Source organism: Thunnus maccoyii, chromosome 23 (assembly GCF_910596095.1).
Source record: "Thunnus maccoyii chromosome 23, fThuMac1.1, whole genome shotgun sequence".
NCBI lineage: Eukaryota > Metazoa > Chordata > Actinopteri > Scombriformes > Scombridae > Thunnus > Thunnus maccoyii.
In genome coordinates, this window is record NC_056555.1 from 5133565 (window position 1) to 5159684 (window position 26120).

The window sequence follows — 26120 nt, forward strand, 5'->3', positions numbered from 1 at the left end:
TTACTTTTTCCATTTCTGAATGCAACCAGCAAAGGCAGGTCCTCTATACAGTGTGCAGGATGTGATTGTTGCCATCCAAAATGGAAAGAGTGACTTTGAAACGGAATCAGACAACACTGACGCGAGTGATGAAGAGGCAGATGAAGATGCCAGTGAAGTGGACGAAAAAACCAACAACCCACTGACTTCCCAGCCGGTGATTATGTGGACATCGAGCCCCAATCAAACAAACACACCGTGCCCTGTGACAAGGTATCGCTCGCTGAAAAATCGAACATTTTCCAGTGAAGACGAAGAGGACGCTGCAGACCCTGCAATAAAGGATAAACCAACACGCTATGCAGCAAGTGTGATGTTCATCTTTACTTTTCAGAGGAAAAGAAGTCTTTGGGACCATCACTGCAAATGAACATGGCTGAATACTGGGACAGAGACGAAATTTACTTTTGCAAATACAATTTTGTTCTGTTTTTTTTAATTAATAAATGACTGTTCATAAAAAATATGTCTGTTGTGTAATTATTATTCATGGCATATACTGTTATGGGGCTATATAAGAAGTCAACCCTGCAAATTAACCCTTAGTTGTTCTGTGTATTTGTTCAGAGGATGTGAGTACGAATACAGAAATTCTGCTCCCAGCTAAGCCCAACGTTGTAATATTACAACATTTCCCTAAAAACTTACTAAAACGTAAAAAATTTGAAAACTCTTTAATTTCTGCATCAGAGGCCTCTTAAAACAACATCTGAAAGGTGAAAAAAAAATTTGCTAATTTTTTTCTATATTTGGGCTTCACAGGGTATAATGTGTAAGAATTGGCCTCCTGATCCAAACAAATAGGGGGCAGCATATCATCAGATATTATTTGGATAAACTGACCACATATTGGGAGTCTACAAGGTTACTTTCTCACCTGAAAAAATATTTAAACTTAATAAAGTGACATATTAACAGTCCTACAGTGAAAATTTCAACAGCATTCAGCCTGACAAGAGACAAGACAGGCTGGACGGGGGCAGGAGCTAGCTGGTTAGCATGCTAACTTAATTAGATATCTGTACAACAAAATATATATAGGTCTTTGACATAACATCAAAACTGTTATTTCTGTTGATAATTTAAGTTAATTTGGGAATGTTTTAAACTAAAATTCTGGCCAATTCTTACATGTTATATCTTACAGTATTTTGGTCACTTTGTAAAAATTATTTTTAGTGTGAAATTCCCCTTGGGTTTTGCATTTTCCCCACTGAGCCGTGAGGAAGTCAAAGGTAGAAGTTTGTCACTTCTTGTGGAGCAACCAAAACATGTGAGTACACATGTTAAAATTGACTTGACTCTTTCTCGGTACTGTAATATTAAATGTTACTGTATATTTGGATGACTTGGCACTGTGTCTTGCATTTTGGTGGCATTTTGGTTTTGTTTAATTGTGCCTCTTTGAATTGTGTTGATAACTGGGCTCAAGTAGACAATAGGATGTCATATTACAGCTATTTCTAGCATAGCTTGCGTATTTTATATCTTATCTGTAACATCATTGGGAAACATCAAGTCTTAAAGGTGCAGTGTGTAGGATTTAGTGGCATCTAGTGGTGAGGTTTCTGCCAAGTCTGTTCTGCTAGATGCCACTAAATTCTACACACTGCACCTTTAATGTCACTAACAAAGTAAATTAGTTCTTTCATGTTCAGCATGACCAGGACAAATCCATGACAGACGCGGCAAAGATATCAGCTTCTTTGCCACATTAGCTTCAAATAACTATAATGCAATGCAGACACAAGGCGTGTGATGAGCATCACATATAACCACAGCAAAATTATCACTTTCAAGATGTTTATGTGGGTATTCACCAACCCACTGAAACTAAAGTTATTACAATTCATCCTGAGGGGACCATGAGTCTCTACCAAATGTCATTGCAATCCATCATATAGTTGTGAGGACATTTCACTAAAAGCCACAAATGTTAACCTTAAATCCTCAAATTAACTCAAATTTAATGGCAATTCATCCAACAGTTCTTGAGATATTTTAGTCTGGACCAAAGTGGTGGACAGGCAGACCATATTGCTATTCTGTGGGCCACACCACTAGTGTAGCTTGAAAGTGCTCTCTGAATACACCTGACTCCATGCATATTGGGAAACTAACAACTCAGCAAATTTCATATTGATTTAGATTTTCATATTTATGATTCATTGAATAGCAAAGGGCCTCCAGACATGCATGAAAAGAGTCCATTAACAGGGTTTACACCATTTGTCGATTTTTATTATGAAAGCAATCTTGGCCTCCAGGGACTGTCGTTATAGGTATTTTTCTGCAATAAACAAGAAAAATGCACACTTCGGTCAGAATCCTTTATCTCATTCCTTTTAATAGCAGACTTTCAAACTCAAGTTCTGTACTACTTTCCTGTAGCTTCAGGGGTAGTGTATTGTATTGTATAGGACTGATTGGTGTTGAAAGAAGAGTTGGGGGCATGGGGATGATTCTGGGATATGAAGACTCGATCATGAGCCATCCAGAGGCATTATGGGCCTAACTATGTTTTATGCATACCTATTGATGGCACAGGGTGTAGTTGCACCAGAAGGAAATTGTAGATATCTTGTTCTTGAGACTGCATCGACTTTTTTTTTTTTCATAAAAAAGAATTGAGCTTATCTCTTTTCCCAGCAATATCCTGCCTTTCATTCACACCTGGAAGCTTCCCAGCACAACCAGCCTTGTACTGTTGGCAACTGTAAAGCTCCTCTGGAACAAATGGGGTTGAAGTGCCTTGCCAAAGGGCATTTCAAGTCCTAGTCACAGATCCTCTTCTCTTACCTCTAAGCTACCTCACATCCATTGTCCAAGTGCATAATGGTTGCCTATGTGCCTTTTCATTGCTGCCTATTCTGAACAGCAGGTCACCAGCACTTTCATTAAAGTATGTACAATGCAAATGACAGCAGACTGAATGGTGGTGGATGTTTGAATCAGGAAGGGGGCTGGCTGCCATCAACCTTCCTGAAGAGTCTCCTGACTGTGAGGATGTCAGAGCGAGGGGAGAAGCGGCAGACACCTGGCATGCTTCCCAGAGGCTTTCATCTCATGTTGGTAGCCATCCTCCCTACCGACGGGCCCTTTCAGCAAACAGCAGGATATGCCAGCAACACAATACGTCCCACAGTCTATGTCTCACACCATCCTGGCACAGCGATCGCTCATAATGTGTGATCCAAGTGATAACATGCTGCCCTAGAGCATCCACAAAGGAGGTTTATTGCTAAATCGCAGAGAAGTACACATTCATCAAATTCAATTCAATCCGAAAGAAAGCATTCAAAAGAAACTGTAAATACAACGACATGGCTTTCAAACCAATTTATGCATCAGCAGTTTAATTATGCAGCCACTGAAGTAGGCTCTGGAGAAGGCGGGGTGAGAAATTAGCTTGCACTAATAACGGAGATTGAGTGTTATTAAAATTCACTCCCACTCTAAGCAAGACTCAAAGAAATAGGAAAGGACTTTCAGCTCTGCTCCCATACAATCCCATTGTGTGTCATTATGTGTGGAGGCCTGTGGGAGAGATGGCCAATGCTGTTATCACCTTAAGTATCTGCAATTATAATTGCCCTCCTGCTCACTGCAAAAATGGCTACTGAGGACTATGATTACGGTGAAATGAATCAGAATTGTGGGAGTTGAGAGGAGGGAAGTGGTATTTTATGTGTGTGGGTGTGTGTGTGGGTGTGCTGACTGGACTTGCCACTGCTTCCCATCCTTGCTCTGTTATATTTGAATATGTTGAGGTTCTTGAATGAGATTATAGGTGAGGATATGGGGTGCTCTTGCTCAGAACTGGTTCCACATATTTATCTGATAGAACACAGGCGATCTGTACCGACTGTCTCAGATCAAATTCCCCTGTAAAAACTGAGGGGTACCACAAGGTTCTGTGCTTGTTCCATTATTATTTACAATCAAAACTTATAATATCCATTTTTTATGCAGATGATGCAATCTTGTATGCATGTGACTTCTCCAACTCAAGATGCGTCTAGATTACAGTCTGCCTTTAACATTCTCACGACATCTCTGCATTACCTTAACCTTGTACTGAATGCCAAGAAGACAAAATGTGTTGTATTCACAAGAATGCATAATTCCATCGTACATCCTCTTTCCATTCACACACTTAATGGTACTGAAATTGAAGTTGTTCAATCGTACAAACACCTGGGAATTTAGTTAGATAGCAGTCTTACTTTTAAACCTCATGTGGAACTGGCAGATCGTAGATACACATTAGGGCTGCAACTAATGATTATTTTCATTATCAATTAATCTCTGATTATTTTCTCGATTAATCGATCAGTTGTTTGGTCTATAAAATGGTGAAAAACATCAATCACCATCTCCCAAAGCCCAAGGTGATGTCCTCAAAGGTCTTGTTTTGTCCCGACCAACAGTCCACAACCCAAAGATATTCATTTTACTGTCATAGACTAAAGAACCCAGAAAAAGAAAATATTCACATTTTGAGAATTTTGACTTTTTTTCTTTAAAAAAAAAAAAAAAAAAGAAGATGATGCCTGATAGAAGATGATAGAAGATGCCTCACACACACACAAACACACACAAACACAGAAGTTTAATTACATGCAACAAAGTGCAGTGTCTGCCTCTGTGAGCCTGACAAGCCTGTGGCAGGTTAGCAATATTAGCACCTTAGGGTAATCATTAAGGTTCAGACAGTGTGCTTCTGGAGCGGACGTCGTGTCACTAATGCCAACGGGAAACAGGAACCCTTTCCGACTTATAGCTATACACAGTTGCTGATTAAAGACCACCGATAATTAGGGGCAATTATCAGTGCCTAACAGTTAAGGAGACAGGGTGGTTGGGTGGGTTTAAGAATACTTGCTTGCCCTTAGCTGGAGCCTACAGAATATATATTACATATGATTTACTTGTACATGTATGTTTGTGTGTATAGACAGAATATGTAGAAGATCATTCCAAAACACAAAAAAATTTACTTAAAATTCTTAAGTCCCAATTTTTTCCACTTTTCCCCTTTAAAAACCCCATAACTTTTAAAAAATGTATTCACATCCTTTATTTTGGAAGTGTGGGTGAGACTGTTTTGGAATTGAAAACTGTGCCTATAGTACATATGTGTGTGTTGACTCACCAAAGTTTTCTCAGGCTCCTGCTGGGACTCAGAGGAGGACTCCATGATAGTGTTAAACCAGAGTCTGGCCTGTCAGCGCCACTCTGACGACTGCATATCTGTCAGGAGAAAGGTAATGTGTTACCACAGCACAACAATAATGTACCATAACTTTCAATGTGCATAAAATGATGTATAAAATGGCTTTCTCTTCATCATTTGCAGGTTTTAAGTGTTCAAAATTCAGTCCTCTAAACCTTGGAGTTGGTTTGTAAGCAGTTACTTTTTGGCTTGGAATAGCACCGCATTTTTCAAAGTACCCTTTAACCTAATGTGGGATGCCCAGTTTGCAAGATTAGTTATGTGCAACATCATGCCTACTCATCTGTCGAATTTCAGAAAAACTGTATTGGCTATTTACAGTGCAGAAGCAGGGCGTCATGGTATACTAAATGCTGCAGAAACCTGCTCACCATCCCCCTACTACCTTTTTCCACCCAAACAAAGGTGGAAGCTGTAGCTTCAGGCCTTCAATAAACAGACTGTTTCTAGTTCAAGCAGAGGAGAGGATGGAGGATCAGCCAGCCTGTCAGTTGCCTTCCCCAGAGAGTGCTGAAAAATTCATTCTTTCAATCTATCTATCTGTCCGCCCTCAGCTTGTTTTCCCTATAGAAGTGCTGGAGCATGACACTGTTTTTAACCTTTATCCACCCAGGGAAAGTTTCAGATGGTTGCCACTTAGTCGCTCCACTAGACCAGACGAGGAGTTACTCAAGGGTACGTCAGAGACGGTCCCCTGGTGTAGGTTGCTTTATGAATCCACTGAAATTTGGCCAGACTGTGTTTTCTGTACTAGATTGTGTAGATCAAAAGAAAGTTCTTCTAACAAAACAGTATCACAAAGTCAAAGTGTGGTATGTGTGTGTGAGAAAAAAAAAGGATACAATAATTAAACATGAACAAACTGTACAATATGTTCTGTGACTGACTCACAGGAGCTCAGAGTGCCCTTCCATACACAACTGTAAACATGGTGAGGGATATATGATGCAATATCTAACATCACATTATTCAGGAGCATGACACCAAATGGATGAAGTGGATGTGACATCACACTCTGCACACACATGATTCGTAGGTTGCTCAGCCACACTCTACCAGATGGGAAAGAAAAAGAAAGTCCGCCAAGTGGCCACGAATGGCTCCAGGTTCATTTTTCATAAAACCAGATTTACATATGTTAAGTTTCATTGAAAGTGCTGTCAGGTGGAACAATGAAGTTGGTCCCTGGCACCTCTATACTGGTTGCCCCTATCAGAAAAAAAAAGTGGCACCATCTGTTAATTACACTATGCTTTCGGGGAGATTATTTTGGGTGGAGCAGCTGCCTGCCAACACGTGGTTGTCCTAAAAATGCTTTCAACATGATAGGAGGCAGCCACTTATGCTGATTGCTGTTTTGTGTGGGTATTTTGGATTGCATGAACTCTGTGGCCCCACCTGAGATTACACCTGATGCACCTACATGGTGATGCAGAGGCCAAGAGGCTACTTCAGAAAGGATCAGTATTATGACCCACATGTTGACAGTGTAGATCATATGAAGAAAAAAACATACCGTTCTCTCCTTAAACAAGCATATCGTGACGACCTCTATGATATTATCTGAACTGGGATTAGAGCTGTGGAAATCAGTGTAACTGAAGGTGATGCAGCTCTCTGGGTGAGAGTCAATATAGCTTAACATGCACATTATTTTTCTTTAGTACCAATCAAAAACTACCCAACCCAGATACTTCAGTTGCACCGCTGCATGACTTTGGATTTAATGGGCAATTTATGAAAACAAAGCTGTGGTGTGGTGTACGCTGTTTCCCTGCATAAATAAAGGTTTAAAATACATAATTTGATTTGCCCCTGCTTGCCTTTATGCCTTTATTACTTTAGACCAGTAATTTGATCATTAGAAGGGTAATCTCATCCAGACCAATCGGAGCTCTGAAACAGTGCCTTGGATGCTTTATGGGGACGTGGCAGGGCTCTCTCAGGTTCAAATCATGACAGCCACAGACTAGCGATAAAAGAAAATGGAGTGTAGGGATTCAAATAATTCTAGGAAATAAGAACAGGCTGAGGTTGTATTGTACTGAGAACCAGTACTAAGAAAGCGTGATCTTGTGCAGACAAGATTAATGAAAATACAGTGCAGGTTTCCTACAAGCTGCTCTCCATTTTATTGAGTTTCAAATCAATATAGCGTTTCTATGAAATTCTCCCTCATCCACACAACACCAGACCTTATAAAATTGTTTTAATACTCACAGACCATTCGAGGGAGAAACTATAATCCAGTATATTTCCCCCAAAAATCATTTGTGGTATATTTGCACTTATGGGCTTTTGTTTATAGCAGCATTTAGGGAACAGGTAGACAGCTCTTGTCAATATTAGTTCATGAGCTTCCTTAGGAAGATGCCAAAAAAAGAGCAGAAGGAAGGTAGCAGGAAGGAAGCAGCTTTAGGATACTCTTAAGAGTCAAATAATTCCTCAGACAGCGGACAGCAGACAGGAGACAGATGACGAGACAGTCTCAAAAAAACCTCCACCAGTCATCCTAGTAATGTAACGCTCCGGTGCTCCAATAGCCTCTTGGCTTCAGCCAGCACACACACACTTCATATGGCCTCCACTCTCAAGGACCCGTCATACTGAGACAGATGCTTTCCACTCTTTCTCAAAACCAGCTTTAGCAATCAGTCCATGACTCAGCCGGGATCAGTGGCCACACAGCCGAGGTGGGAAAATAACAGAAATCAAGACCTGTGACTACAGGGAATGTATGATAAACCCTTTTTTTTTTTTAAAGTGGGTGGGCAGAATGTTTGAAAATATGTGTTGATCTGAAGTGCTATCGGCCTGGTCAAAGAAAACCCTGCATTACAGACCAAGCTATTGTTTTCCAGTGTGGGACATGATGACACCCATCTCACTGCAAGGCTACCACTGGCCTTGCCATCTACATGAAAGTGCCATTGAGGTATTTCTATATAAGTTTAATTGATTTTAGCTTAAACCATTGTTTAAAAAGGTGATGTATGGCACAAAGTAGCACAATGGTGAAAAGTATTTTTCCCTTTGTCTGTGAGCAATATTAGCATTTGATACCTAATTGTTACTGTGTATAATTACGTCCATTGTGCCAAACTCTAATTACAGGTGTGTAGGAGTCTTAAGTATTTAAACAATGGGTAAGCCAATGACAGACAATCCACGCTGCTATGTTTGTATTATCTTCATTTTCTCCCACAATTTACTGACACTGCCCCTTCACACAAGTTGACACATCTGTCTCAGTCGTACCACAGCAGTCTGTGAGCTAAGAGCTATGAATCACTGCCAAAGATAAGAGGGCAAATGCGCAGGGAATCCTAAACTTGTGGCTTGGCAGTGGCCCCAAAACGAAGCAGGAAACACTGGCTGAGGGGTTTCTCCACAGAGCCAAAACAGAGCAGGGAACCTCACACACTGTTTGCATCATGCAGTAAGTCGTGCTAGTCGCCCAGCACAAGGTCAACTTATTTGTCGAATGGAAAAGAAAAACACAGAACGTATTTGTTCCCAAAACTGCTACAATAAAATTCTGTTCAGTGTACAAGTTTGACAACCTGAAGATAATTTCATAAAACTCACAAAGTATGTTTTCAGTTGACAGATTTTCCTATTTATAGTCCAGTGTAAGTGTGGGATTATGAAAATGTATCACTATCTACTTTCCACCCATTATTGGATTTTTAGATAAGCAAATGACCACATCATGTTGTGCCAAGCAAGGCATATATTAGCACATCTTTGATGCATCAGGTGATGTTTTCATCCAAAGTTTTAAGACCGCTATCGATGCTGTTACCAATTTTTATGTTCAGTAGATTCATAGTTTCACTGTATGTGATGCTATATTTACTTGCACCTCTGGAGGTAGAAGTTAAAAATAGTATTAAGAGGTTTAGATAGACACAGCAGCTATATTTCTCCTGACAGTGAATGTCAGACAAGAATGGTCTACCTTGATCCCAGTGTTGCTAAACACATACTGAAACAAATGTGTGGACCTCATTCTCTCACTACAAGCTATTACTGATGGCCACCCAAGATTAAGGCTAATGGCTAAATGGTTGTTTTGTGAGACAATACCAGTATAATAAATGCAAAAAAAGTTTCTGTTCTGAAACAAAATCACCAGCATTAAATACAACTGACCTCCATTACAGGTTATTTAGGCCAACTGCTGACTACCTTTTGTATACTTTCAGAGTAATAAATATGTAAACCATATATTTTTTACTGTCAACAGTTTTGAATAGAGTTGATTGCTTGTGTCTAATTCCAGTTATAGTAATGGTCTCATTATGATGATAATTTTCCTCTAATTCAGGCTGCACAAATACTCTGTTAGTCTGTCAAATATTACAAATATCACAAAATATGAAGCATATAAAGTTTGTTTTTAAAAAGCAGGATCTTTACCAAAAACGCGCATTACAGAAAGAGGATTAAAGCAGATTAGAAAGTTTGTTTGGCCTGCTGGTCGCTATTTTTTTTTTTCAATGTTCTGCAGTGAATATCATGATGCTGATTGTTTTTAGATTAACAGAGGAGATCTGCTGAAGGGCAGGCAAAGACAGCAACAATATCGCCTTTTGGTCCCTGATCTTTTCCCCACTTCAGTAATAGATTTCCTACATCAGACTACTGAACAGACAGTTATTTCTTTGTTTCTGTCTGATGATTCAGTCTCTCCTTCATCATCAATCCTTGAGGCAACTGCCAGCCACTCTAATATTTCTGAACAAGGCCTTGATTGTCTGCTCAGTGACGATAAAGATTTTAGGATAATCTCCATCGAGAATATCTCACAGCAAAGCCTTTTTCAATATTTTTAAAAACATGTGCTGATAAGCACTGTTTTCTCCAGAGAGCAATGGACATTTGTTGCAATATTAACAGCTAAAAGTTCTTCTTGGTTAATATTTTTTTCCATACAATATGACATATGTTATCAGCCTGAAAGCGTCATTTCATTGGCCAGTGATTAGTTAATTAAGGGCTATCACAGTGCAGCTGAATGTGAAGCTACAGTAAATGTGCTGTAGATAAGACCTTTATTAAAAAAAAAACACATTAAATATCAGCAGTGCTTTGCTGACTGTCTGCTGTTTTGACACCTGTGCTGGCTCATCTCATGCTAAACACACTCAAGCTAACTTCTGACGGTATCTGTATAAACAATGTATATATTTATGCAAATCATTTGATGACTATGCACATCAGCACAGAGCAAGTATTTTACCTCATCATTCAGCAAGTCAGGAGCAGTTTAAACTGCACTGTGCTGTTCTTGTATCCTACTCTGTGTACATTGGCTGTTTATTAAATCTTTTAAAAAGTGCGTGACATAGCAATCCCACAGTAATCCCTTATTATGTTCCTGTACTAGACGCGCCTTTTTCTGCCTGTGTCTGCCATTTGTCATTTTTCCATGTGCACACCGATTTGCAGTCTAATAATCCTAATAATGCCCACAGTCAGTTATTTCATTGTGACACCAGAGAACATAAACCCATAAGAAGCATTAAAGTGCTGCATTACCTGCTGTCAGTTGCCAGTATTTGATTTTCCCTTGTGCATCTAGCGCTGATGATGCAGGATGACAGCCATCAAATTGTCCAATCAATGAGTTACCAGTCAGTCTGTATGACATGTTTACAGCTCTTCGTTCATTTGAATAAAGCCAACATGAACTGGGCCGGAGCTAGAGGGAAAACAACTGATCATTTTCTCCCTCGGTCTGGACCAAATGAACTGAACTACAGGTGTGAAAGCGGCCCGAGTTTCATCAAGTCACATCAAGATGACTGACAAGTGATGGGGCATGAACATGATCAACTATGCGGAGGAAGGGCAGGACTAACCACATACATCTACCCTGCCTGGAGGGGAATGGCTCAACACCAAGAATCTAGAGCTGGTGCTTCAGTTGATTGTAATGGATGTGCTCTGCTGCGGCCATGCTGCGGCAGAAGTGTTGCGCCACATCTGTGCCTGGTGTGCATATGTTGCAGAGTTGTAAAATCCTGTCTCAGAGTGTTATAAACCCCTGTTCAGTGTTTCGGCATCTGATAAGCCTTCAAACCCATGATCTATTACCCTAGACTGGACAATCTGGATCAGGAAACGAGTACAAGGAGAACAGGAATACAAGAATGCGCACTAACTGATGCATCAAAGTAAGTCTCTCTGCAGAATAGGAATTTTAGCTAAATTACAAAAATTGAACCCTCATGCAGACAGTTAATAAATCTTGTTCTGAAATGAACTCAAGTGTGAATAAAGCTTTCTATTCCCTATTGTACTGTATGTAGATAAAGCACCATTTTTACTTCATTGCTTCAAGCTCATTTACACACATATTCAAACAACAGAGCTCTGAAATGTACTGAGCATCAGTTTTTAAAAGTTAAAACAGGGTCATTCCATGTCGAACCAGATAATGTTGTTGCAGCACCTTCTCAGATTCTGTTGAAACCTTGTCCATTATCAGGAATGGGTCCCAAAACCAAGGTATGTACAATTTTTCTGTTCAAATCCTATGTTTTCATATTTTGTCAGCCCTTGATATTATTTCATTTATAAATCCTCAAAAACATCTTATCTGGGAAGCCATGTTTGGGCATTAATATTAAAAAGTATTGTTCCTAGCCTCACCAGACTTTGTAGGATGGAAGACAACCATGTGTTCTGTATGCCAAAACCATTTTAAGCATAAGCAAAACCATTCTGCAAATACAATCTTTTATTAACTTTGTGCCAATATTTGAGATGTCTACCACTAATGGACATGAATAAAATAAGGTGTGGTAATATATTTTGGTCATTTTCATGGGACCAAAACGGTATGTGGGGAACTAGTGGGAACATAAAAACATACATGGAAATTGTTTGATGTATGGTTATTAAGGGTACAAAGTGCCAATGTCCTTCCGTTTCTCCTTCATACAAAAATAGACACAGATTTGAGAGATATTTTACCTATGGCAGAAAACATCCATTTCAGGATTACATATTTTTTCCCCTCAGTATCTCCATGATGATTGAATTCCTGTGTAATAGGAATTGTGAGAGATAAAGGATAAAGAGTATGCTCATTGGAATAGAGGGCATTTGAGATGGGAATGGTTTTGGGACCCAAACATTATGCAGACAAACAGACTTTGAACACAATCTGAGACAGCACTGCAACCACTTTCCTGGATTCTGTCTGATTTGACACGGAATGACCCCATAGCTCAAGCAGGCTAGGTGCAATTTCCTGTGGAGACAAATCAAACATGAGGCTAGACTAAAATGTCTTCTTGTCAGGCTGATGGTCAAACTATGTTTTCAGAAATACTCTGTGTAATATGAAAAAATGTAAATGGAAAAAAAAAAACAAGGCAAAGAAAAAGACACCAAGACAACAAGATAGTTGAAATGGGAAATGTATGTTGCTTGGTCTGATGCTTCTTCTGCCTGTCCCAGTTTGGTGCTGTGCTTGGGGGGGAAGACATCTTTAAACAGAATTAATCCATGTAGGTCAGGGAGTGAGGAATATTAATCAACCATACAAGCAGAGGCAGAGGACTGCCATGGCAGACCACTGAGTATCAAACGCTGTTTTACCAGATGAAGAATCACTTTTTATCCCACAAGTAGAGAAATGTAGCAATGTCAAAGGAAGTGTGTAGCAATCTGTAAATCTACATGTAGAAACAGTAGAACCAGTTTTAATGTGAGAAGATGATGCAAGACATAACAGTTACGAACTCATTCTATGATTGAGAAAGAAGAACTTGCAGATCTAAGAGCATTGCAACACAAGTAAATATGATCAGGCAACCATTCCTGATGCACAGATGAAGTCTTTTACATGTGGACAGGGTGTATATAACTATCCAATAAAGCAGAAACAGTTTTTATAAAGCGGGTTGACTCACTCGGGAGCCTTGCTTTGGCTTGAGTTACACCAAATCGCAGTGACCAGAAATAGCTAACAGCACTGTTGAAAATAGCCTTGGTTATTTCCCCTCTTTATGTTTAAGCACTGTTGGCCCGCCCCGTCCTTGAGGAGAGATGTTGGGTGCCCTCCAAAACCTGCCCGGTACGGTTTTGGTTTGTGCTGGATGGGACTTGACTTCTAATCCATTCAAATTCCGTACATGAAATGACACGTGTTGCTTATGCCAAATTGGTTTATAGCTGTGGCCAACTTTAACAACTGTCACAACAATAGTGAGGCCTGAATGATAGGAGTGAAGGTTGCATACACACCAACAGGCAGAAGTTTAAAGGTTAAAGCTATCATTTTGCTATATTTCCTTGTGAAATGACCAAAGTCAACAATCCATTAGTGGCGTTCTGACCAAAAACAGCCCACTGTTAAAAATTACAAGGAGCTGCATTAGTGGGAGTCAATCAGACAATGAAATACAATCCAGGAAGTCCAGTTTGAGTAATAGATTCACAAGTTTGAGGGCTTTTCACATGCCAAAACACTGCACAGAGTATGTGCACTTGCACATATTTGATTGGATTGCCCGATGATGTTGGACTGTAGCAAAAGTTGAGGCAAGTAAATTGTTTTTTGCCAGACGCCCTCTGCACCGGCACCCCTGCTGCATTGATGAGTGACCACACTGAAATGATGAGGGGACTGAGTTTTATTATGCACAACAAGTCCTTCTGAACACACCCTAAGTCTGTTTCTCAATACTTCCCCATTTCCTCAGCCTGTCTATGGCTCTCAGCCCCGAGCCTGTTTGTTCCAACTGAAGACATAAATCTTTAAAAAGTCAACACACTATTCATTGAATTGGTTTTAAAAGGCTACATAATCACTTAAAAGAGCTGGTGGGTATTTATGGCAGCAGGACGGTGAGTGTGGAACTGAGTTAAAATTAACTACATTGTGAAGACCCTGACTATAAGTTGCGCATATATATATACACCCAGCTTACTCTTGTGTTTTCTTATTCTATTGGTTTAGTAGTTCCTCAAACTTCAGTAGTGTGTGATAAAGTTGAAGCACTTTAAACAGCCATGTTCACGGTAACATGTCACCTAGTGCAACAGTGAGGCTCACTGAGGAGCTATAGTTTGTGTAGTTCTATTGCACACAGCAATAACATGATATCAGGTAATATTTGTTAAACAGGATCAGTTCATTGTTGGTTTTGGTCTTTTTATGAGAATTGATAACAATGAGGAAAAATTAAAATATCACCAGACTTCTTTTAACATGTTTATAATGGTGCTCTGCCTGATATTTATGAATTTCTAGTTCACACTGGTACAGCTCATCCTCAGTTCTTACCTGTTACAACATCAGCTGACAGTATTACAGCCGGTTACCTTGCCACTACGTAACATTCTGCACACCAGATAAGCCAAATGGATCACAGACAATAGCTCGTCAACTAAAGACAACACTATTATCATGTAAATAAACTTGATTCAGAATTACATAATGAACATCGTCCAAATGTTGAAACAGTGTTCCTGTGTTTCTTTCGCATCATCTCTGACAGCAAAATTTCCTACATCACACAGAACCTATTTTCTCTCTATAATATCTCTACTTTGATGTAGAAGAATGATGTCTGTAGCACCGGCATCAAGCGTGTCACCTTGTAAAATTAAAATCATATTACGCTTTAGAAACGCAACAAGGTGACTCAGCGTTCACTAACATCCATTTATCTGATCTACCGGAGCGACATGTGGATGAGAATGCTGATGAGGAGGAGGAGGAGGAGGAGGAGAAGGAGGAGGAGGACTGAACTCCTGTGGTGTCAAGGAGACTGTGGTGACCTCAGAGTGTTCAATCCCCTCATAGTTGAAACACTGCGGTTGCTTTTTAATTGACTGGTGGCACACGGAATAGCACGAAACCACCGGAGACCGAGTGGCGAAATCACAGGGTGAGAGCAGAGCCACAGCTACGCTACAGAGCTGAAAATGTGTGACGCACGCAGCCCGAGTTGAATAAATACATGTGTCTGTGTGATACCTCTCGCACAACAGAAAAAAGGAGAAAAGATGTGAGGCTGAGATACTGGCACATTAGGCCTAAAGATGCAACCGTTCATATGTTTTAAAAAAAAGATCTGTGGACATTCACAAGGAAGCGAAAAGAAGTGCAAAGGTCAGAATGGCAGGTGATATTCCTGTGACCCGAGAGCGACCTTTTCGTAAAAGAGCGCACGGGGAAAGCTGGAGGACAGGATCATATAGATGGTCTGTACTGAATACGATTGGAGCTGTCAGCAGCTGGACAAACATGATTCACCTCCTCATCTCAGCCTGAGATTTTGAGGGTTATCTGCAATCTTAACACCGGACACATTCTGAGCAGCTAACCCGGTATCGGGTCGCATCTAACATCTGATGTGTCCTCAATGTATTAGCATCAGTGAGCAGCCCTCCCTACACACACCCAAAACAAGCAACAAGAGTGAGACTATTCCACACACAGGTACGTAAACAGACAACATCTGTCCAGATCAAGTGCAGGTAAATTTAAACACAAGAAGCGTGAGAGGCAGCCGGACTAATGCAGCACGCGCGTGTGTGTGTGTGTTTGTGTGAGAGATCGAGGACGGGGGTGAATGAAGGACCTACCTCATGCAGCTCGGGCAGCAGAAAGCACCATTACCTTCACAGCCACTGAGAGGGAAAGAGAGGGAGGGAGAGAGACATAGAGATGACATCACCATATTTTTTTCTCCCTCCTCCTCTGAAATGTAGGCTAGTGCTGCAGGGCTGCCGGTGTCTGCGGCGGAGCAGCAGTGAGAGCTCCCTCTGTGTGTGTGCGACGACAGAGAAGAAGAGTGTGCTCTACATACTGTATAAGCCTTCGCTGCCGGTCAATACTGATGTGACCTCGATGTAGTGTGTGCTACGCCAACAGAGGCCCCAAACACACACACACATACACACACACAGTGCTAAAACACCTAACATAAAGTATTTTTATTTACAGAAATAACTTTAACGCATCTCTTTTTATCTTAAACATACGTGCAGAAGATGCACAGGCAGTAATTTAAGAGTACTAGAGAATTTCTAAAAATAGGATGTACTTGAGACCTGACAAAAGGACAGGAATGCATTGTGTGTCATGAATAGATCTACTTTGAAACAGCATACAGAGTGCCAGAGGCTTTGCAATTAGGCTTGGGGTCGGATTGCATTTTGTCCAATTTGAATCCAGTAACGAATCCTCGTACTGAATCTATTTTCAGTATTGAATCTGCTTATCAAATCTGAATCAATTCAAGCTCTTTATTGAATCCGTTTAGGTTTAAAGTTCAACTTTTGAAAGTAACTAAGCTTATAAATAACTAAAACTGAAAAGATTCAGTTGAAATCTCTAAGCTGAGAGGTCAGAAACAGATTTGAGTGTTTTAATGTTCACTCCAACTGATCCAAATACATTTTAGTGCCAAAGATGCTCAGTATACATAGTGAAATAAATATTGAACAACAACAGAAGCAACAGAAGATATCAAATGTGTGATTATGTAATTAAAGTTTAAATTAATACTATAGTATGAATGAACATGAAGCGATGAGCTAGATTCCTTGACTAAAGAAGAGGTATCACTCTGTTGGAAATGTTGAAACTACAAAAAAGCTCAGTTCACTTGTCACTCCCTCACAAACAATCTCTGGCTTAGTCCAGCGAGCACACAAACCCAACAACAGTTAAGTTTCATTTTGGCCTGTCATCAAGTTACTCACAGAATTGACGTTAATTGGTGACAGCTGATATCATAATCTGCCGCCAGCTACGTATGTCATTTTGACTGGCAAAGGAGTCAGTCAGCACAGGCTAAAAATGAAGACCTGCTAGCTGAATATTTTGTGCACTGCTGCTCTTTGCTATTATGAAAGAGATTCAGTAACAGATTTGTTAAGAGTGAATTTGTGTGTTTTGACAATCCGGGTGTATGCAACCAAGTAATTGTTCACATTTTCCCTCTCATAGGAATGCAAAATGCTCCCACTGTAGAGCCCTGGATATTATTCTACTCAGAAAAACTCTCCACACTCTCCTATGAAAGCAAGAACAGGTGAATTTGAAGAGAAACCACTTCAAATATATTCAATGCAAAGACGCTCACATACAGTTGAACCTGCGTAGATGACTGAGAATGCAGTGACAGGCAAAGCCAGAAGGCTGCTGCTGCTGCTGCTGCTGATGCTGCTGCTTCAGATGCTATTTTTCATTTCAGGAGGGAATCAAACCTGAGTACCACATCAACAAACAACCAAAAGTCCTACAATACAATAAGAAACAGCGGCCAGCACAGACTGCACTGCATCTTAACGGGCAAACATATTCAGCCACTGAAAGGCTTTTGCTTTCTCTGTCTCTTTTATTGCTTGTCCAAGGACACTCAAAGAATACTTTATGAGTTGGAGTTTATCTTTGGTGATATTTTGTCATGACTCACCAGTTGCTTTATGCTTAACTATGTATTGATTCAGTGCCTTTTGGCCCTTTGTAAACCCTATGCTACTGCTATACTTCTACATAATTCTGTTTTTATTTAAGCAAGTAGCAGTTTTTATTATACACAAGCAGCCCTTTAGGAGGAATAATGGCTAAATTTAATAACCAGTAAGAAAATCTCTCTTTCAGATGAACTTCAGTTTCAACATTATCTCTGTTATAATTCATAAGGCAGAACAAGGCTTCTTCTTTATGGGCATGTTTAGTTTGTCCTGATTTGGACAGGAAGGAGTGGAGGAAAGCATTTATATTTAATAAAAGGTCATTTTTATAATTATGACAAATGCCCAAATGGAGCCCACACTAATGTCTTTACATTCGCAATTTGTCTTCACGTCTGCTCGCTCACCACATTAAGGTTCGATGTGTCACCAGGAAGCTGCTCGTTCTAAACTCACAAATAAAACCCACATAATAGGATCTTGTGTCTCGTAACGTCCAAATGAAGCCTTTCTTCCTATCTTTTCCAAAACGTCCTATTTCTACACCGAGCTTCCATATTACTGTGGTGCATCACTGAGGGGCCTCTCAACATCATGCTCTAAACACTTTCATGTATTTTCAATAAATCTCTGTGATTAAGTCAGACAACTTTCATGAACTACCATAACTTTACTTTTTTGACTTATGGGGTTCACAAAAACCTATCAAGTTTTTTTTTCTATATTTCAGTATTAAGTAATATTTTGTAAATTCCCCAAAACTAATTCAACTTCCCTAGAAAATCTAATGCCCTTTTTGAATTTACCTCAAAACTCTATAAAACATTTGAGATATTTACTGACTGATGGGGAAGAAATCACCTAAATATATAAATATAGTCCCCTCTGTAGAAGAAATCCCCAAAACATTCTATCTCACCCTCCCCTGTTCACCCTCCATTGGCTAGATGCAATGCATTAAACTGTATTACACAGTTGCATGGAGCTTGAAGCACCACTGTGAACCGTCTCATTTGCCTGCCTATGGTAGATAGACTGTGAGGAAAAGTGCAGCAACACAGATGATCTAAGCCAGCAGCAGATGATCAAAGAACACATACATTATATAGGCCTGTAACCTCTTCAAAGAAATGACTACTTTTATCAAAAAGTGCGTAGTTAAATAAGGGATTATTACTCAAAAATGAAATAGAATAAGCAGAATGTGTGAGGTATGAGGACTGTTGATGAGTGGCTTGATTACTACGTCTGCTTCTAAGATTTCTGGCTGCAGAAACCTATTTGTCAACCAGCATTCTGTCTTGGAATTAAAACTCACTTTTCAAATGCTTGAAGATAGTGCTAAGCATGTGTTTAAATATATATAATTCTGGCTGGAAAAAATACAAATGATGAAAATGGACTATGATTCTAATCTTTAAAATAATATACTTCCTCATAATTATATTTCTTTTTATTGGATTTAATTATAAGTCCCTCCTGAGCAAAGGTGACTTTGCTGGATTGTGTCAAGTACAGGCCAGTGTAACTGAGGGAGAGATACACTGACTGTGGGTGATTCTCTAGATTATGAAGATAATGAAATGGATGAATAATGATTTCCTACTGACATGAATAGAGTGTTATTGTTGGCTCAGCATCGAGTCCCTCTTGAACCATCTCCCTCAGTACTTTCCTACATCCAACAAATGAGCTTTCGAATGAGGCTGGGGGAGCCTGTCTGACCTTGCTAGATGGTGCACACTTCCTGGCCACGGAAGGAGACTGCAGCATTGAGATAAAATGTCATCTTCAAGAGGATTCATGAGAACAAAAGTGAGTAATGTGGAGCTAATTTGCACACACTTAGTACAAGTTCTGCTAGAGTTTCGAGTCGGGTGGAGGGTAGAGCCCAGCCAAAGGCTCAATTCTCCAACAATACCTCAAAGTTAAAAATCTCTTTGTTGAAGGAGAAGGCAGGTCACACCACAAATAACTGCTATTATCAGCCCAAATCCTTGTCAAGAGACTCTGCAAAGCCTGCCCAACCTGAATAGAAGGTGGAGAGATGGGCCTGCAAAGATAACTTATCTCAACAGTGATAAAAACACAGGCCAGAGGAATTCTGAGAAAACAAAAATGGTGATAAGAACTGCACAGTTGGGAAATAAGAAAGTAATATTCAAAACATCTCATCTCAGAGGAAATTCTATTTTGATTTATGTTTAACGGAGATTGAGGATACATAGAAACATTTTGTTATCGTCTGTCTTTAAAGTTTCTTTTTTATGTGCTATCCTGACATTTCAGGAGGACGCGTTATGACTCATAATAATTCGCTGTGAATAGTCGTATCAGCTAAACGCCATCTAGTTATTCAGCCTTCCTCGTTGGTCTGTCGTGATTGGCCCGAGTCATGTGTGGCTTAAGAAGTTACTTAGATCTGCAAGTTTCCATTGCAGAGGAAGTTCTGTGTGAATTATGCAAGTGACATAGGTATGTGAGTTTGCATCACAGCCACCGTCTCTTTCCCCTCAAGCTACGGCTTAGCCCAAAGGGATTATCATAGCCGGACCTTGTGGTGATTTTTTGCCAGTTCAGAAGAGACAGCGTCTGAAATGTCCTTTCAAAAGCTCAAAGATGGCACAACTTATTGACCACAACACTGGGTGCTAGCTTTCTAGTATGATATGAAAATGTATCACTGCTCAACACTGAGCGAAGCAAAGCATCACCATCCGCCTGTATCAAACAGGCTCATCAAAAGCAATGAGTTGTGAGTCCCTCAAAGAGATGCAGCTGCACACAGGATACTGGAGTTGGCATGAGTGAATTAGGACACTAGAAAACAGAGCATGCAGGTCTGAGCTGAGTAGATACTTGTAACTTTATCCTTAATTAAATCATGCCAAGACTCATAAATTAAAGTTTTATTGCAAACAGATGCATATTCTGTCATTTTTAGCTTAAATGATCGCAAAAAAAGATCATGGAATGACTGATTAAACATTAAAGTTACTTATAAGTACTACTTTCAATATTAAAGATACATTCACACTGATGCAGAGCAAAACGATAGCTTTGTCTTTATCTCGCTTTATCTTATACACACACCCACCTACTTCCGCGGCAGTAAAACACAACTACCCACCCATACTAAGATCAATGTCTACTGAGCTGGGCAAAGAGGCTTGGTGTGCAAGCTGACACCCTTTAACACCCGCTAAGGGCAAGGCTGTAAGCTTTAATGCTGCGGTTTTCAGTGGTATAGATGTATGTCATTCACGCCTGCATTTTAAGCAACCATCTGAGTGTTTGGAGGAAAATAGCAGTCATGACTTTTTGCTAGGTCAGATTGTGGTTAACCTGTTTAAAACAAGGCCGTCTTGTTCACTTTTCATTTCGAAAACCTAAAGCGTGCTAAGCTCTCAGGGTCGTCTGATCTGCATAACTGATCCCTTGTTTTAAAATAAGGGGTGAAAGAAGCCAGGCTGGGAAAAAATGAGAATTGTATCCCCCCACTGAGAGTGTAACTAGAACATCATGAGCAGCGGGAACCAGCAAGTTACTCACACAACAAAAGCGCAGGTCCTGTGCTTCTCATCAAACACCCGTATGAGATCATTTTTCCATTCTTTTGTTTACTACAAGTGTATTCCTTTGTTCCTGCAAGAAATATTTATACTCAGCTTCAACACCTTAAAAAACAGATGCCTAAGGCACGTAAGTGGAATAATACAGCAACAGAAAAGGCAGACTCCAGTGCCTTTGTTTCCATCGTATCCAAACAACACAGGGACATATTCCACTAATCTTTTCAGAAAGCTGCACCAGAGGATTGTAGTCAATCATTTGCACCACCTGTCAAATGTTTTATTCAGGATGGAGGTTTTTTTTTTTCCTTACAGTTTTTCCTTTTTTGCGGCTTTTCTGTGGTGCAAGCCGACATGCTCAGTACAACGTTAGGTGTGGTCAATAGCTGCACCTACAGTCCCACACCTTGTGCTGAGCAAAGCTTTATTTCTGTCTGGCATTCATGAGTCAACTCATGACACAATGGTTTTTGGGGTGGACTGGCAGTGTTATCGTCTGCCAGTCTGATGCCTGGTAATGAAAGTTATGCAGCAAAGCAAGATTCCTCTGAGAGGGACTCGACATAGCAAGAAGACTCATGTCCTATTATGACAAAACAGACAATTTTGAAGGGATGTTTTATTCTACAAGGTCTTTCAAAAGGCCAATATAACTGACCTAAAAATGGCTACTTTAAGGGACTTAGAAATGTTGTTAAAAAAAAAATGGATATATCTAAAGTGGACATAGCCTTTGTTCAGGAAACACATTTAAATAAGAAAGAATTCCTTAAAGCTGAGGTGCTGTCGGGTGGGGAAGGTTTTTTCAAGCCCAGGAAATGGCAAAAGAAGAGAGGTCTCCATTTTGACTGATAAGAATTATTTTTGATGAAACAGAAGTGTTAACTGACTCAGATGGCTGCTATGTACACACCAGTTGTTCTCTAATATTTATGCACCTAATTCGGTTAGGAGTTTTTCATAACCTATCACAACTTCTCTTGGAACTAGGGATTATTCAGATAATATTAGGTGTTGATTTTAATCAAATACTGGATCAGGATCTTGATAGATCCCTGCCTAGATGTAACACAGAGAGAAGATCAGCTGTTGCTATTAGACAGTTAGCCTCTGATTTGGGTCTAAAAGACATCTGGAGATTAATGCATCCAAATAGAAGAGATTACTCGTTTTTCTCTTCCCCCCCATAATATCTACACCAGAATTGATTATTTTCTCTAATCTCTCAGTCATTAGTGGACTATTCTGTTAGCTCTAATACAGGCAATATAGTCATTTCAGACCATGCTCCAGTTTTCCAGACACCTAAAAGCTGGTGATGGCATTTTAATGTATCCTTGCTGAAAGACAGTCCATTCCCTTAAATGATTAGAAATGATTCTTTGCTTTTAGAGGAAACTAAATATAAAGCAGTGCCCTTGCCATCTGGTGGGACACTCTGAAAGCCTATTGGAGAGGAAGAATCATTTCCTATGCTTCCTTTAAGAAGATGTCAGCTAATGAGAAATTCACTGAATTAGAGAGCAAACTTAAAATACTTGGAACTCTCAAACCAAGGACAGGTCCACACTAAAGATAATTTCCACTAAATATCAATTAAACAAATTACATCATAAGAACCAACCAGACATACTGGAAAATGGGTGAAAAGCCTGGTCGGCTTCTGGCCTGCCACTTAAAACAACAAAAGTATGAACCATATACCAGTATACAGCAGCCAGATGGAAATATCTCTACCTCCTCTAAGCAGATAAATGATAGATTTAGATCTTCATTCATCACATGGTGACTTACATAAACAAAAGTTTGACAGCTTTCTTGCTGATCTTAATCTTCCACAACTCTCTGACAGTGACAGAGACTTCTTGGAGGCACCACTAAAAATAGAAGAGATCTCTCAGGCGATTAAAAGCATGTCACTAAACAAATCCCCCAGGCTAGATGGACTTCCTGCCGATTTTTACAGAGCCTTTGAAGATATTATAAGTCTTGCTTGAGGTTTATAACGATACATTTAAAGCTGGCACCTTGCCAAAATCCATGTACACCACGGTTATATCTTTCATTCACAAAAAAGGCAAAGATGCCTTAGATCCTAGTGGCTATCAGCCTAATTCTCTACTAAACTGCAATTGCCCATCTACCCTGTTCCATCAGAGGAAGTTTTGTTGGTCCTTGAAAGGTATCAAATACCTGGGCATTCAAGTAACTCCTGATTATAAAGATATGGTCTTTCAATCCATTACTTCAGAAGATGAAATCTGATTTTGGTAGATGGACTAAAATTCATCTTTTGCTTTGGGGGAAAATACACTGTTAAAATGATGACTGCGTCTGTGATTTATTACATACTATCCCACGTTCTTCTGAATATTCCCAACTCCTACTTCAGAGATTTTGATACTCTTATTTTAGATTTCCTTTGGAGCAATTCATAGCACCGTTTAGGAATAAAGAAACTACAAGCTCATACAAAGAAAGGGGGATTTTCTCTTGCCATCCTAAAGGGTACTACTTGGCTATCAATACAAAGTATATTGGAACATGGTTACCAAGTAGTGAGGAAAGAGATAAACCAAGCTGGTTCCAGATAGAGACTGACGTTAGTGGTGGGCTATCTCCCTGGTCCGAACAATTTGGCACAAAATTGCTACAACAGAAGGATCATCTAATTATCACTAATACTAAATCAATGTGGTACAAACTGCATAGAGCTGGCCATTGGGACTTTTTCAAGCCCCTTTGAGCACATTTATGGAATAATAAGCAAATTTTAATTGGAGACAGTTAATTAGACACCATGGTGAAAAGCTGGGATAACCTACGTTTTGCATTTATTTAACAGCCACACTAACCTTCAACCAAATTGTAGATAGATATAAATTATCACATAATCAATTTGGAGGTATGTCCAAATGCAAAGTGCCTAAATGGTTAGGAAGCCCTCTTACCCGCCCCACAGGCAGCCTGATTGAAGAACTGCTGATTAGATCATTATCATGTGGGGGCATCGCTCCCAAGATCTATCAACAACTATGTGACCCCTTGCTCAAGATCAAAAAACATGGGACAGGAGACCTGGCTGTGGAAATATCTCCTGAGGAAGTTATGTTTAAATAACATTAATACAATTCACAAGGAAATGGGCAATAGGTTTATTCAACTGAAAATAATACACAGATGACATCGGACACCACCACAACTATATAAATAGAACCTAATGCTGGTAGATGCCTGCTGGAGATGTGAAGGAAACAGTAATTCTATGTTACATATACATTGGACATGTCCAACACTTAAAGACTGGTGGAATAATATCCAAGAGATTATGTTTGAAGTCCTTAAGAAAAAATTCAAAATCTCTGCAAAACTGTCTTTCTTGGGCTCAAACACCAAGCTCCAAGACTTCTCCTCCTTCAAAAAGAGATGGATTATTCTGGCTTCAGCCAAACAGATACTAATGAGACACTGGAGGAAGAAAACCCGCCCCATTACGAAGAATGGTCTACAATGGCACAGTTAGCTTCTTATGAGAGAGTGACATGCTCTCTACTGAATAAGCTTGATCATGTTTACATGGGGCCCTAACCTTGCAGTCAACTTGGTAATCCAGTGTTATCAATGGACTGTTGTGCTCATCATTGGAGAAAATGCCACCGTGGTGGTCTGTGATTTGTTTTTTTGTTTTTTAAAATTTGATATTATCTCCCTATTTTATGAATGAGTAGGTATTTAGTTTTGATAGTTATCTGATTAAGTGATTCGATCTGTCTGTCTTATTTTTGTGTTTAAGTTTTCAATAAAATGTTCATTACAAAAAAAAGGCAAACATCACCCTTACAACACGTTCACACCAAAGGCATGAGCATGCTGACCTTATACACATTCCTGCTGATGGTTTCACACTACTTCACTAATTGAAAGCTGGTGGCAGTAAAACACCAAAAAACATAGCAATATGCCTACAAAGGTAAAGAAGCAAACATAGATGGAAATGCATGTAAAATGATTGTTAGACTGCATTGATACACTTTGTGTTTTGGTTAAAAACTCTGAATGTAAATACAACTTTAGCTCTGAAGAAGAGCGGAAGAATTATGACAAAATGAATTATGAAAAAATGGCATAAAAAAATCTAAATCCAGGCACTCAAGGTGGGTTGGAAACATAAAAGGCCTTTGTTTCAGTGGGCATTAAAAAACACACCAACGCGTGTGGGCACAATCCATGCACACTGCAGTTATATCTTTCATTCACAAAAAAGGCAAAGGTGCCTTAGATCGGTGTGCATGGATTTTTTATGCCATTTTTTGGTCATGATTCTTCCACTCCTCTTAAAAATGATTCCCTTCCATGAGCACCGGTGGTTTGAGGGACACCACCAGCGCTCTCTTTTACATAACTTTAGCCCTGTTTTGACCAAAAAGTTCCAGGAACAATGGAACCAGAGGAACTAATCTCAGGAACAAACTAGGAATTAAAAGTCCCTGTTGTGTAATCCTGTCTGCGTTTCCACTACATCTGAAGAACTAGGTACATTATGCAAATTAGACCCATGATGAAATTAAAAAACAGCAGCATTTGAAACACAGTGTTACCACAGTCATACTGTTTGTATTTACTGTTGATGCCTGACGTTTGAGTTAGATGTGATGAATGAATGAAAAGGTGAAATACAGAGGAGGAAAAGGAGACTGAAAACTGTGACGGCCTCCACAGTTAATGATTTGTGTTTGATGGTTTTTCATTTCTGCTTTATAACATAACCCCCATCAAACAAACAATCAGAAAATAAAGTTTTATTTCTTTCATTCGCCGTCTTT

General features: G+C 39.6%; 1 protein-coding gene across 4 annotated transcripts in view; it reads right to left on the minus strand.

The window, feature by feature from the left end:
• Positions 1-26120, minus strand: part of osbpl8 (oxysterol binding protein-like 8) — a 96341-nt gene that overhangs the window by 64987 nt on the left and 5234 nt on the right. For 2 of the 4 annotated variants that reach the window (XM_042403244.1, XM_042403246.1), the window contains exons 2-3: positions 15887-15931; positions 5195-5292 (exon numbers count right to left, since the gene is read on the minus strand). In XM_042403244.1, the coding sequence (XP_042259178.1) occupies positions 5195-5239 (45 nt within the window). In that variant the 5' untranslated portion in view covers positions 5240-5292; positions 15887-15931. The remainder of the gene's footprint in view (positions 1-5194; positions 5293-15886; positions 15932-26120) is intronic. The other 2 variants (XM_042403243.1, XM_042403245.1) reach the window with 1 other exon arrangement.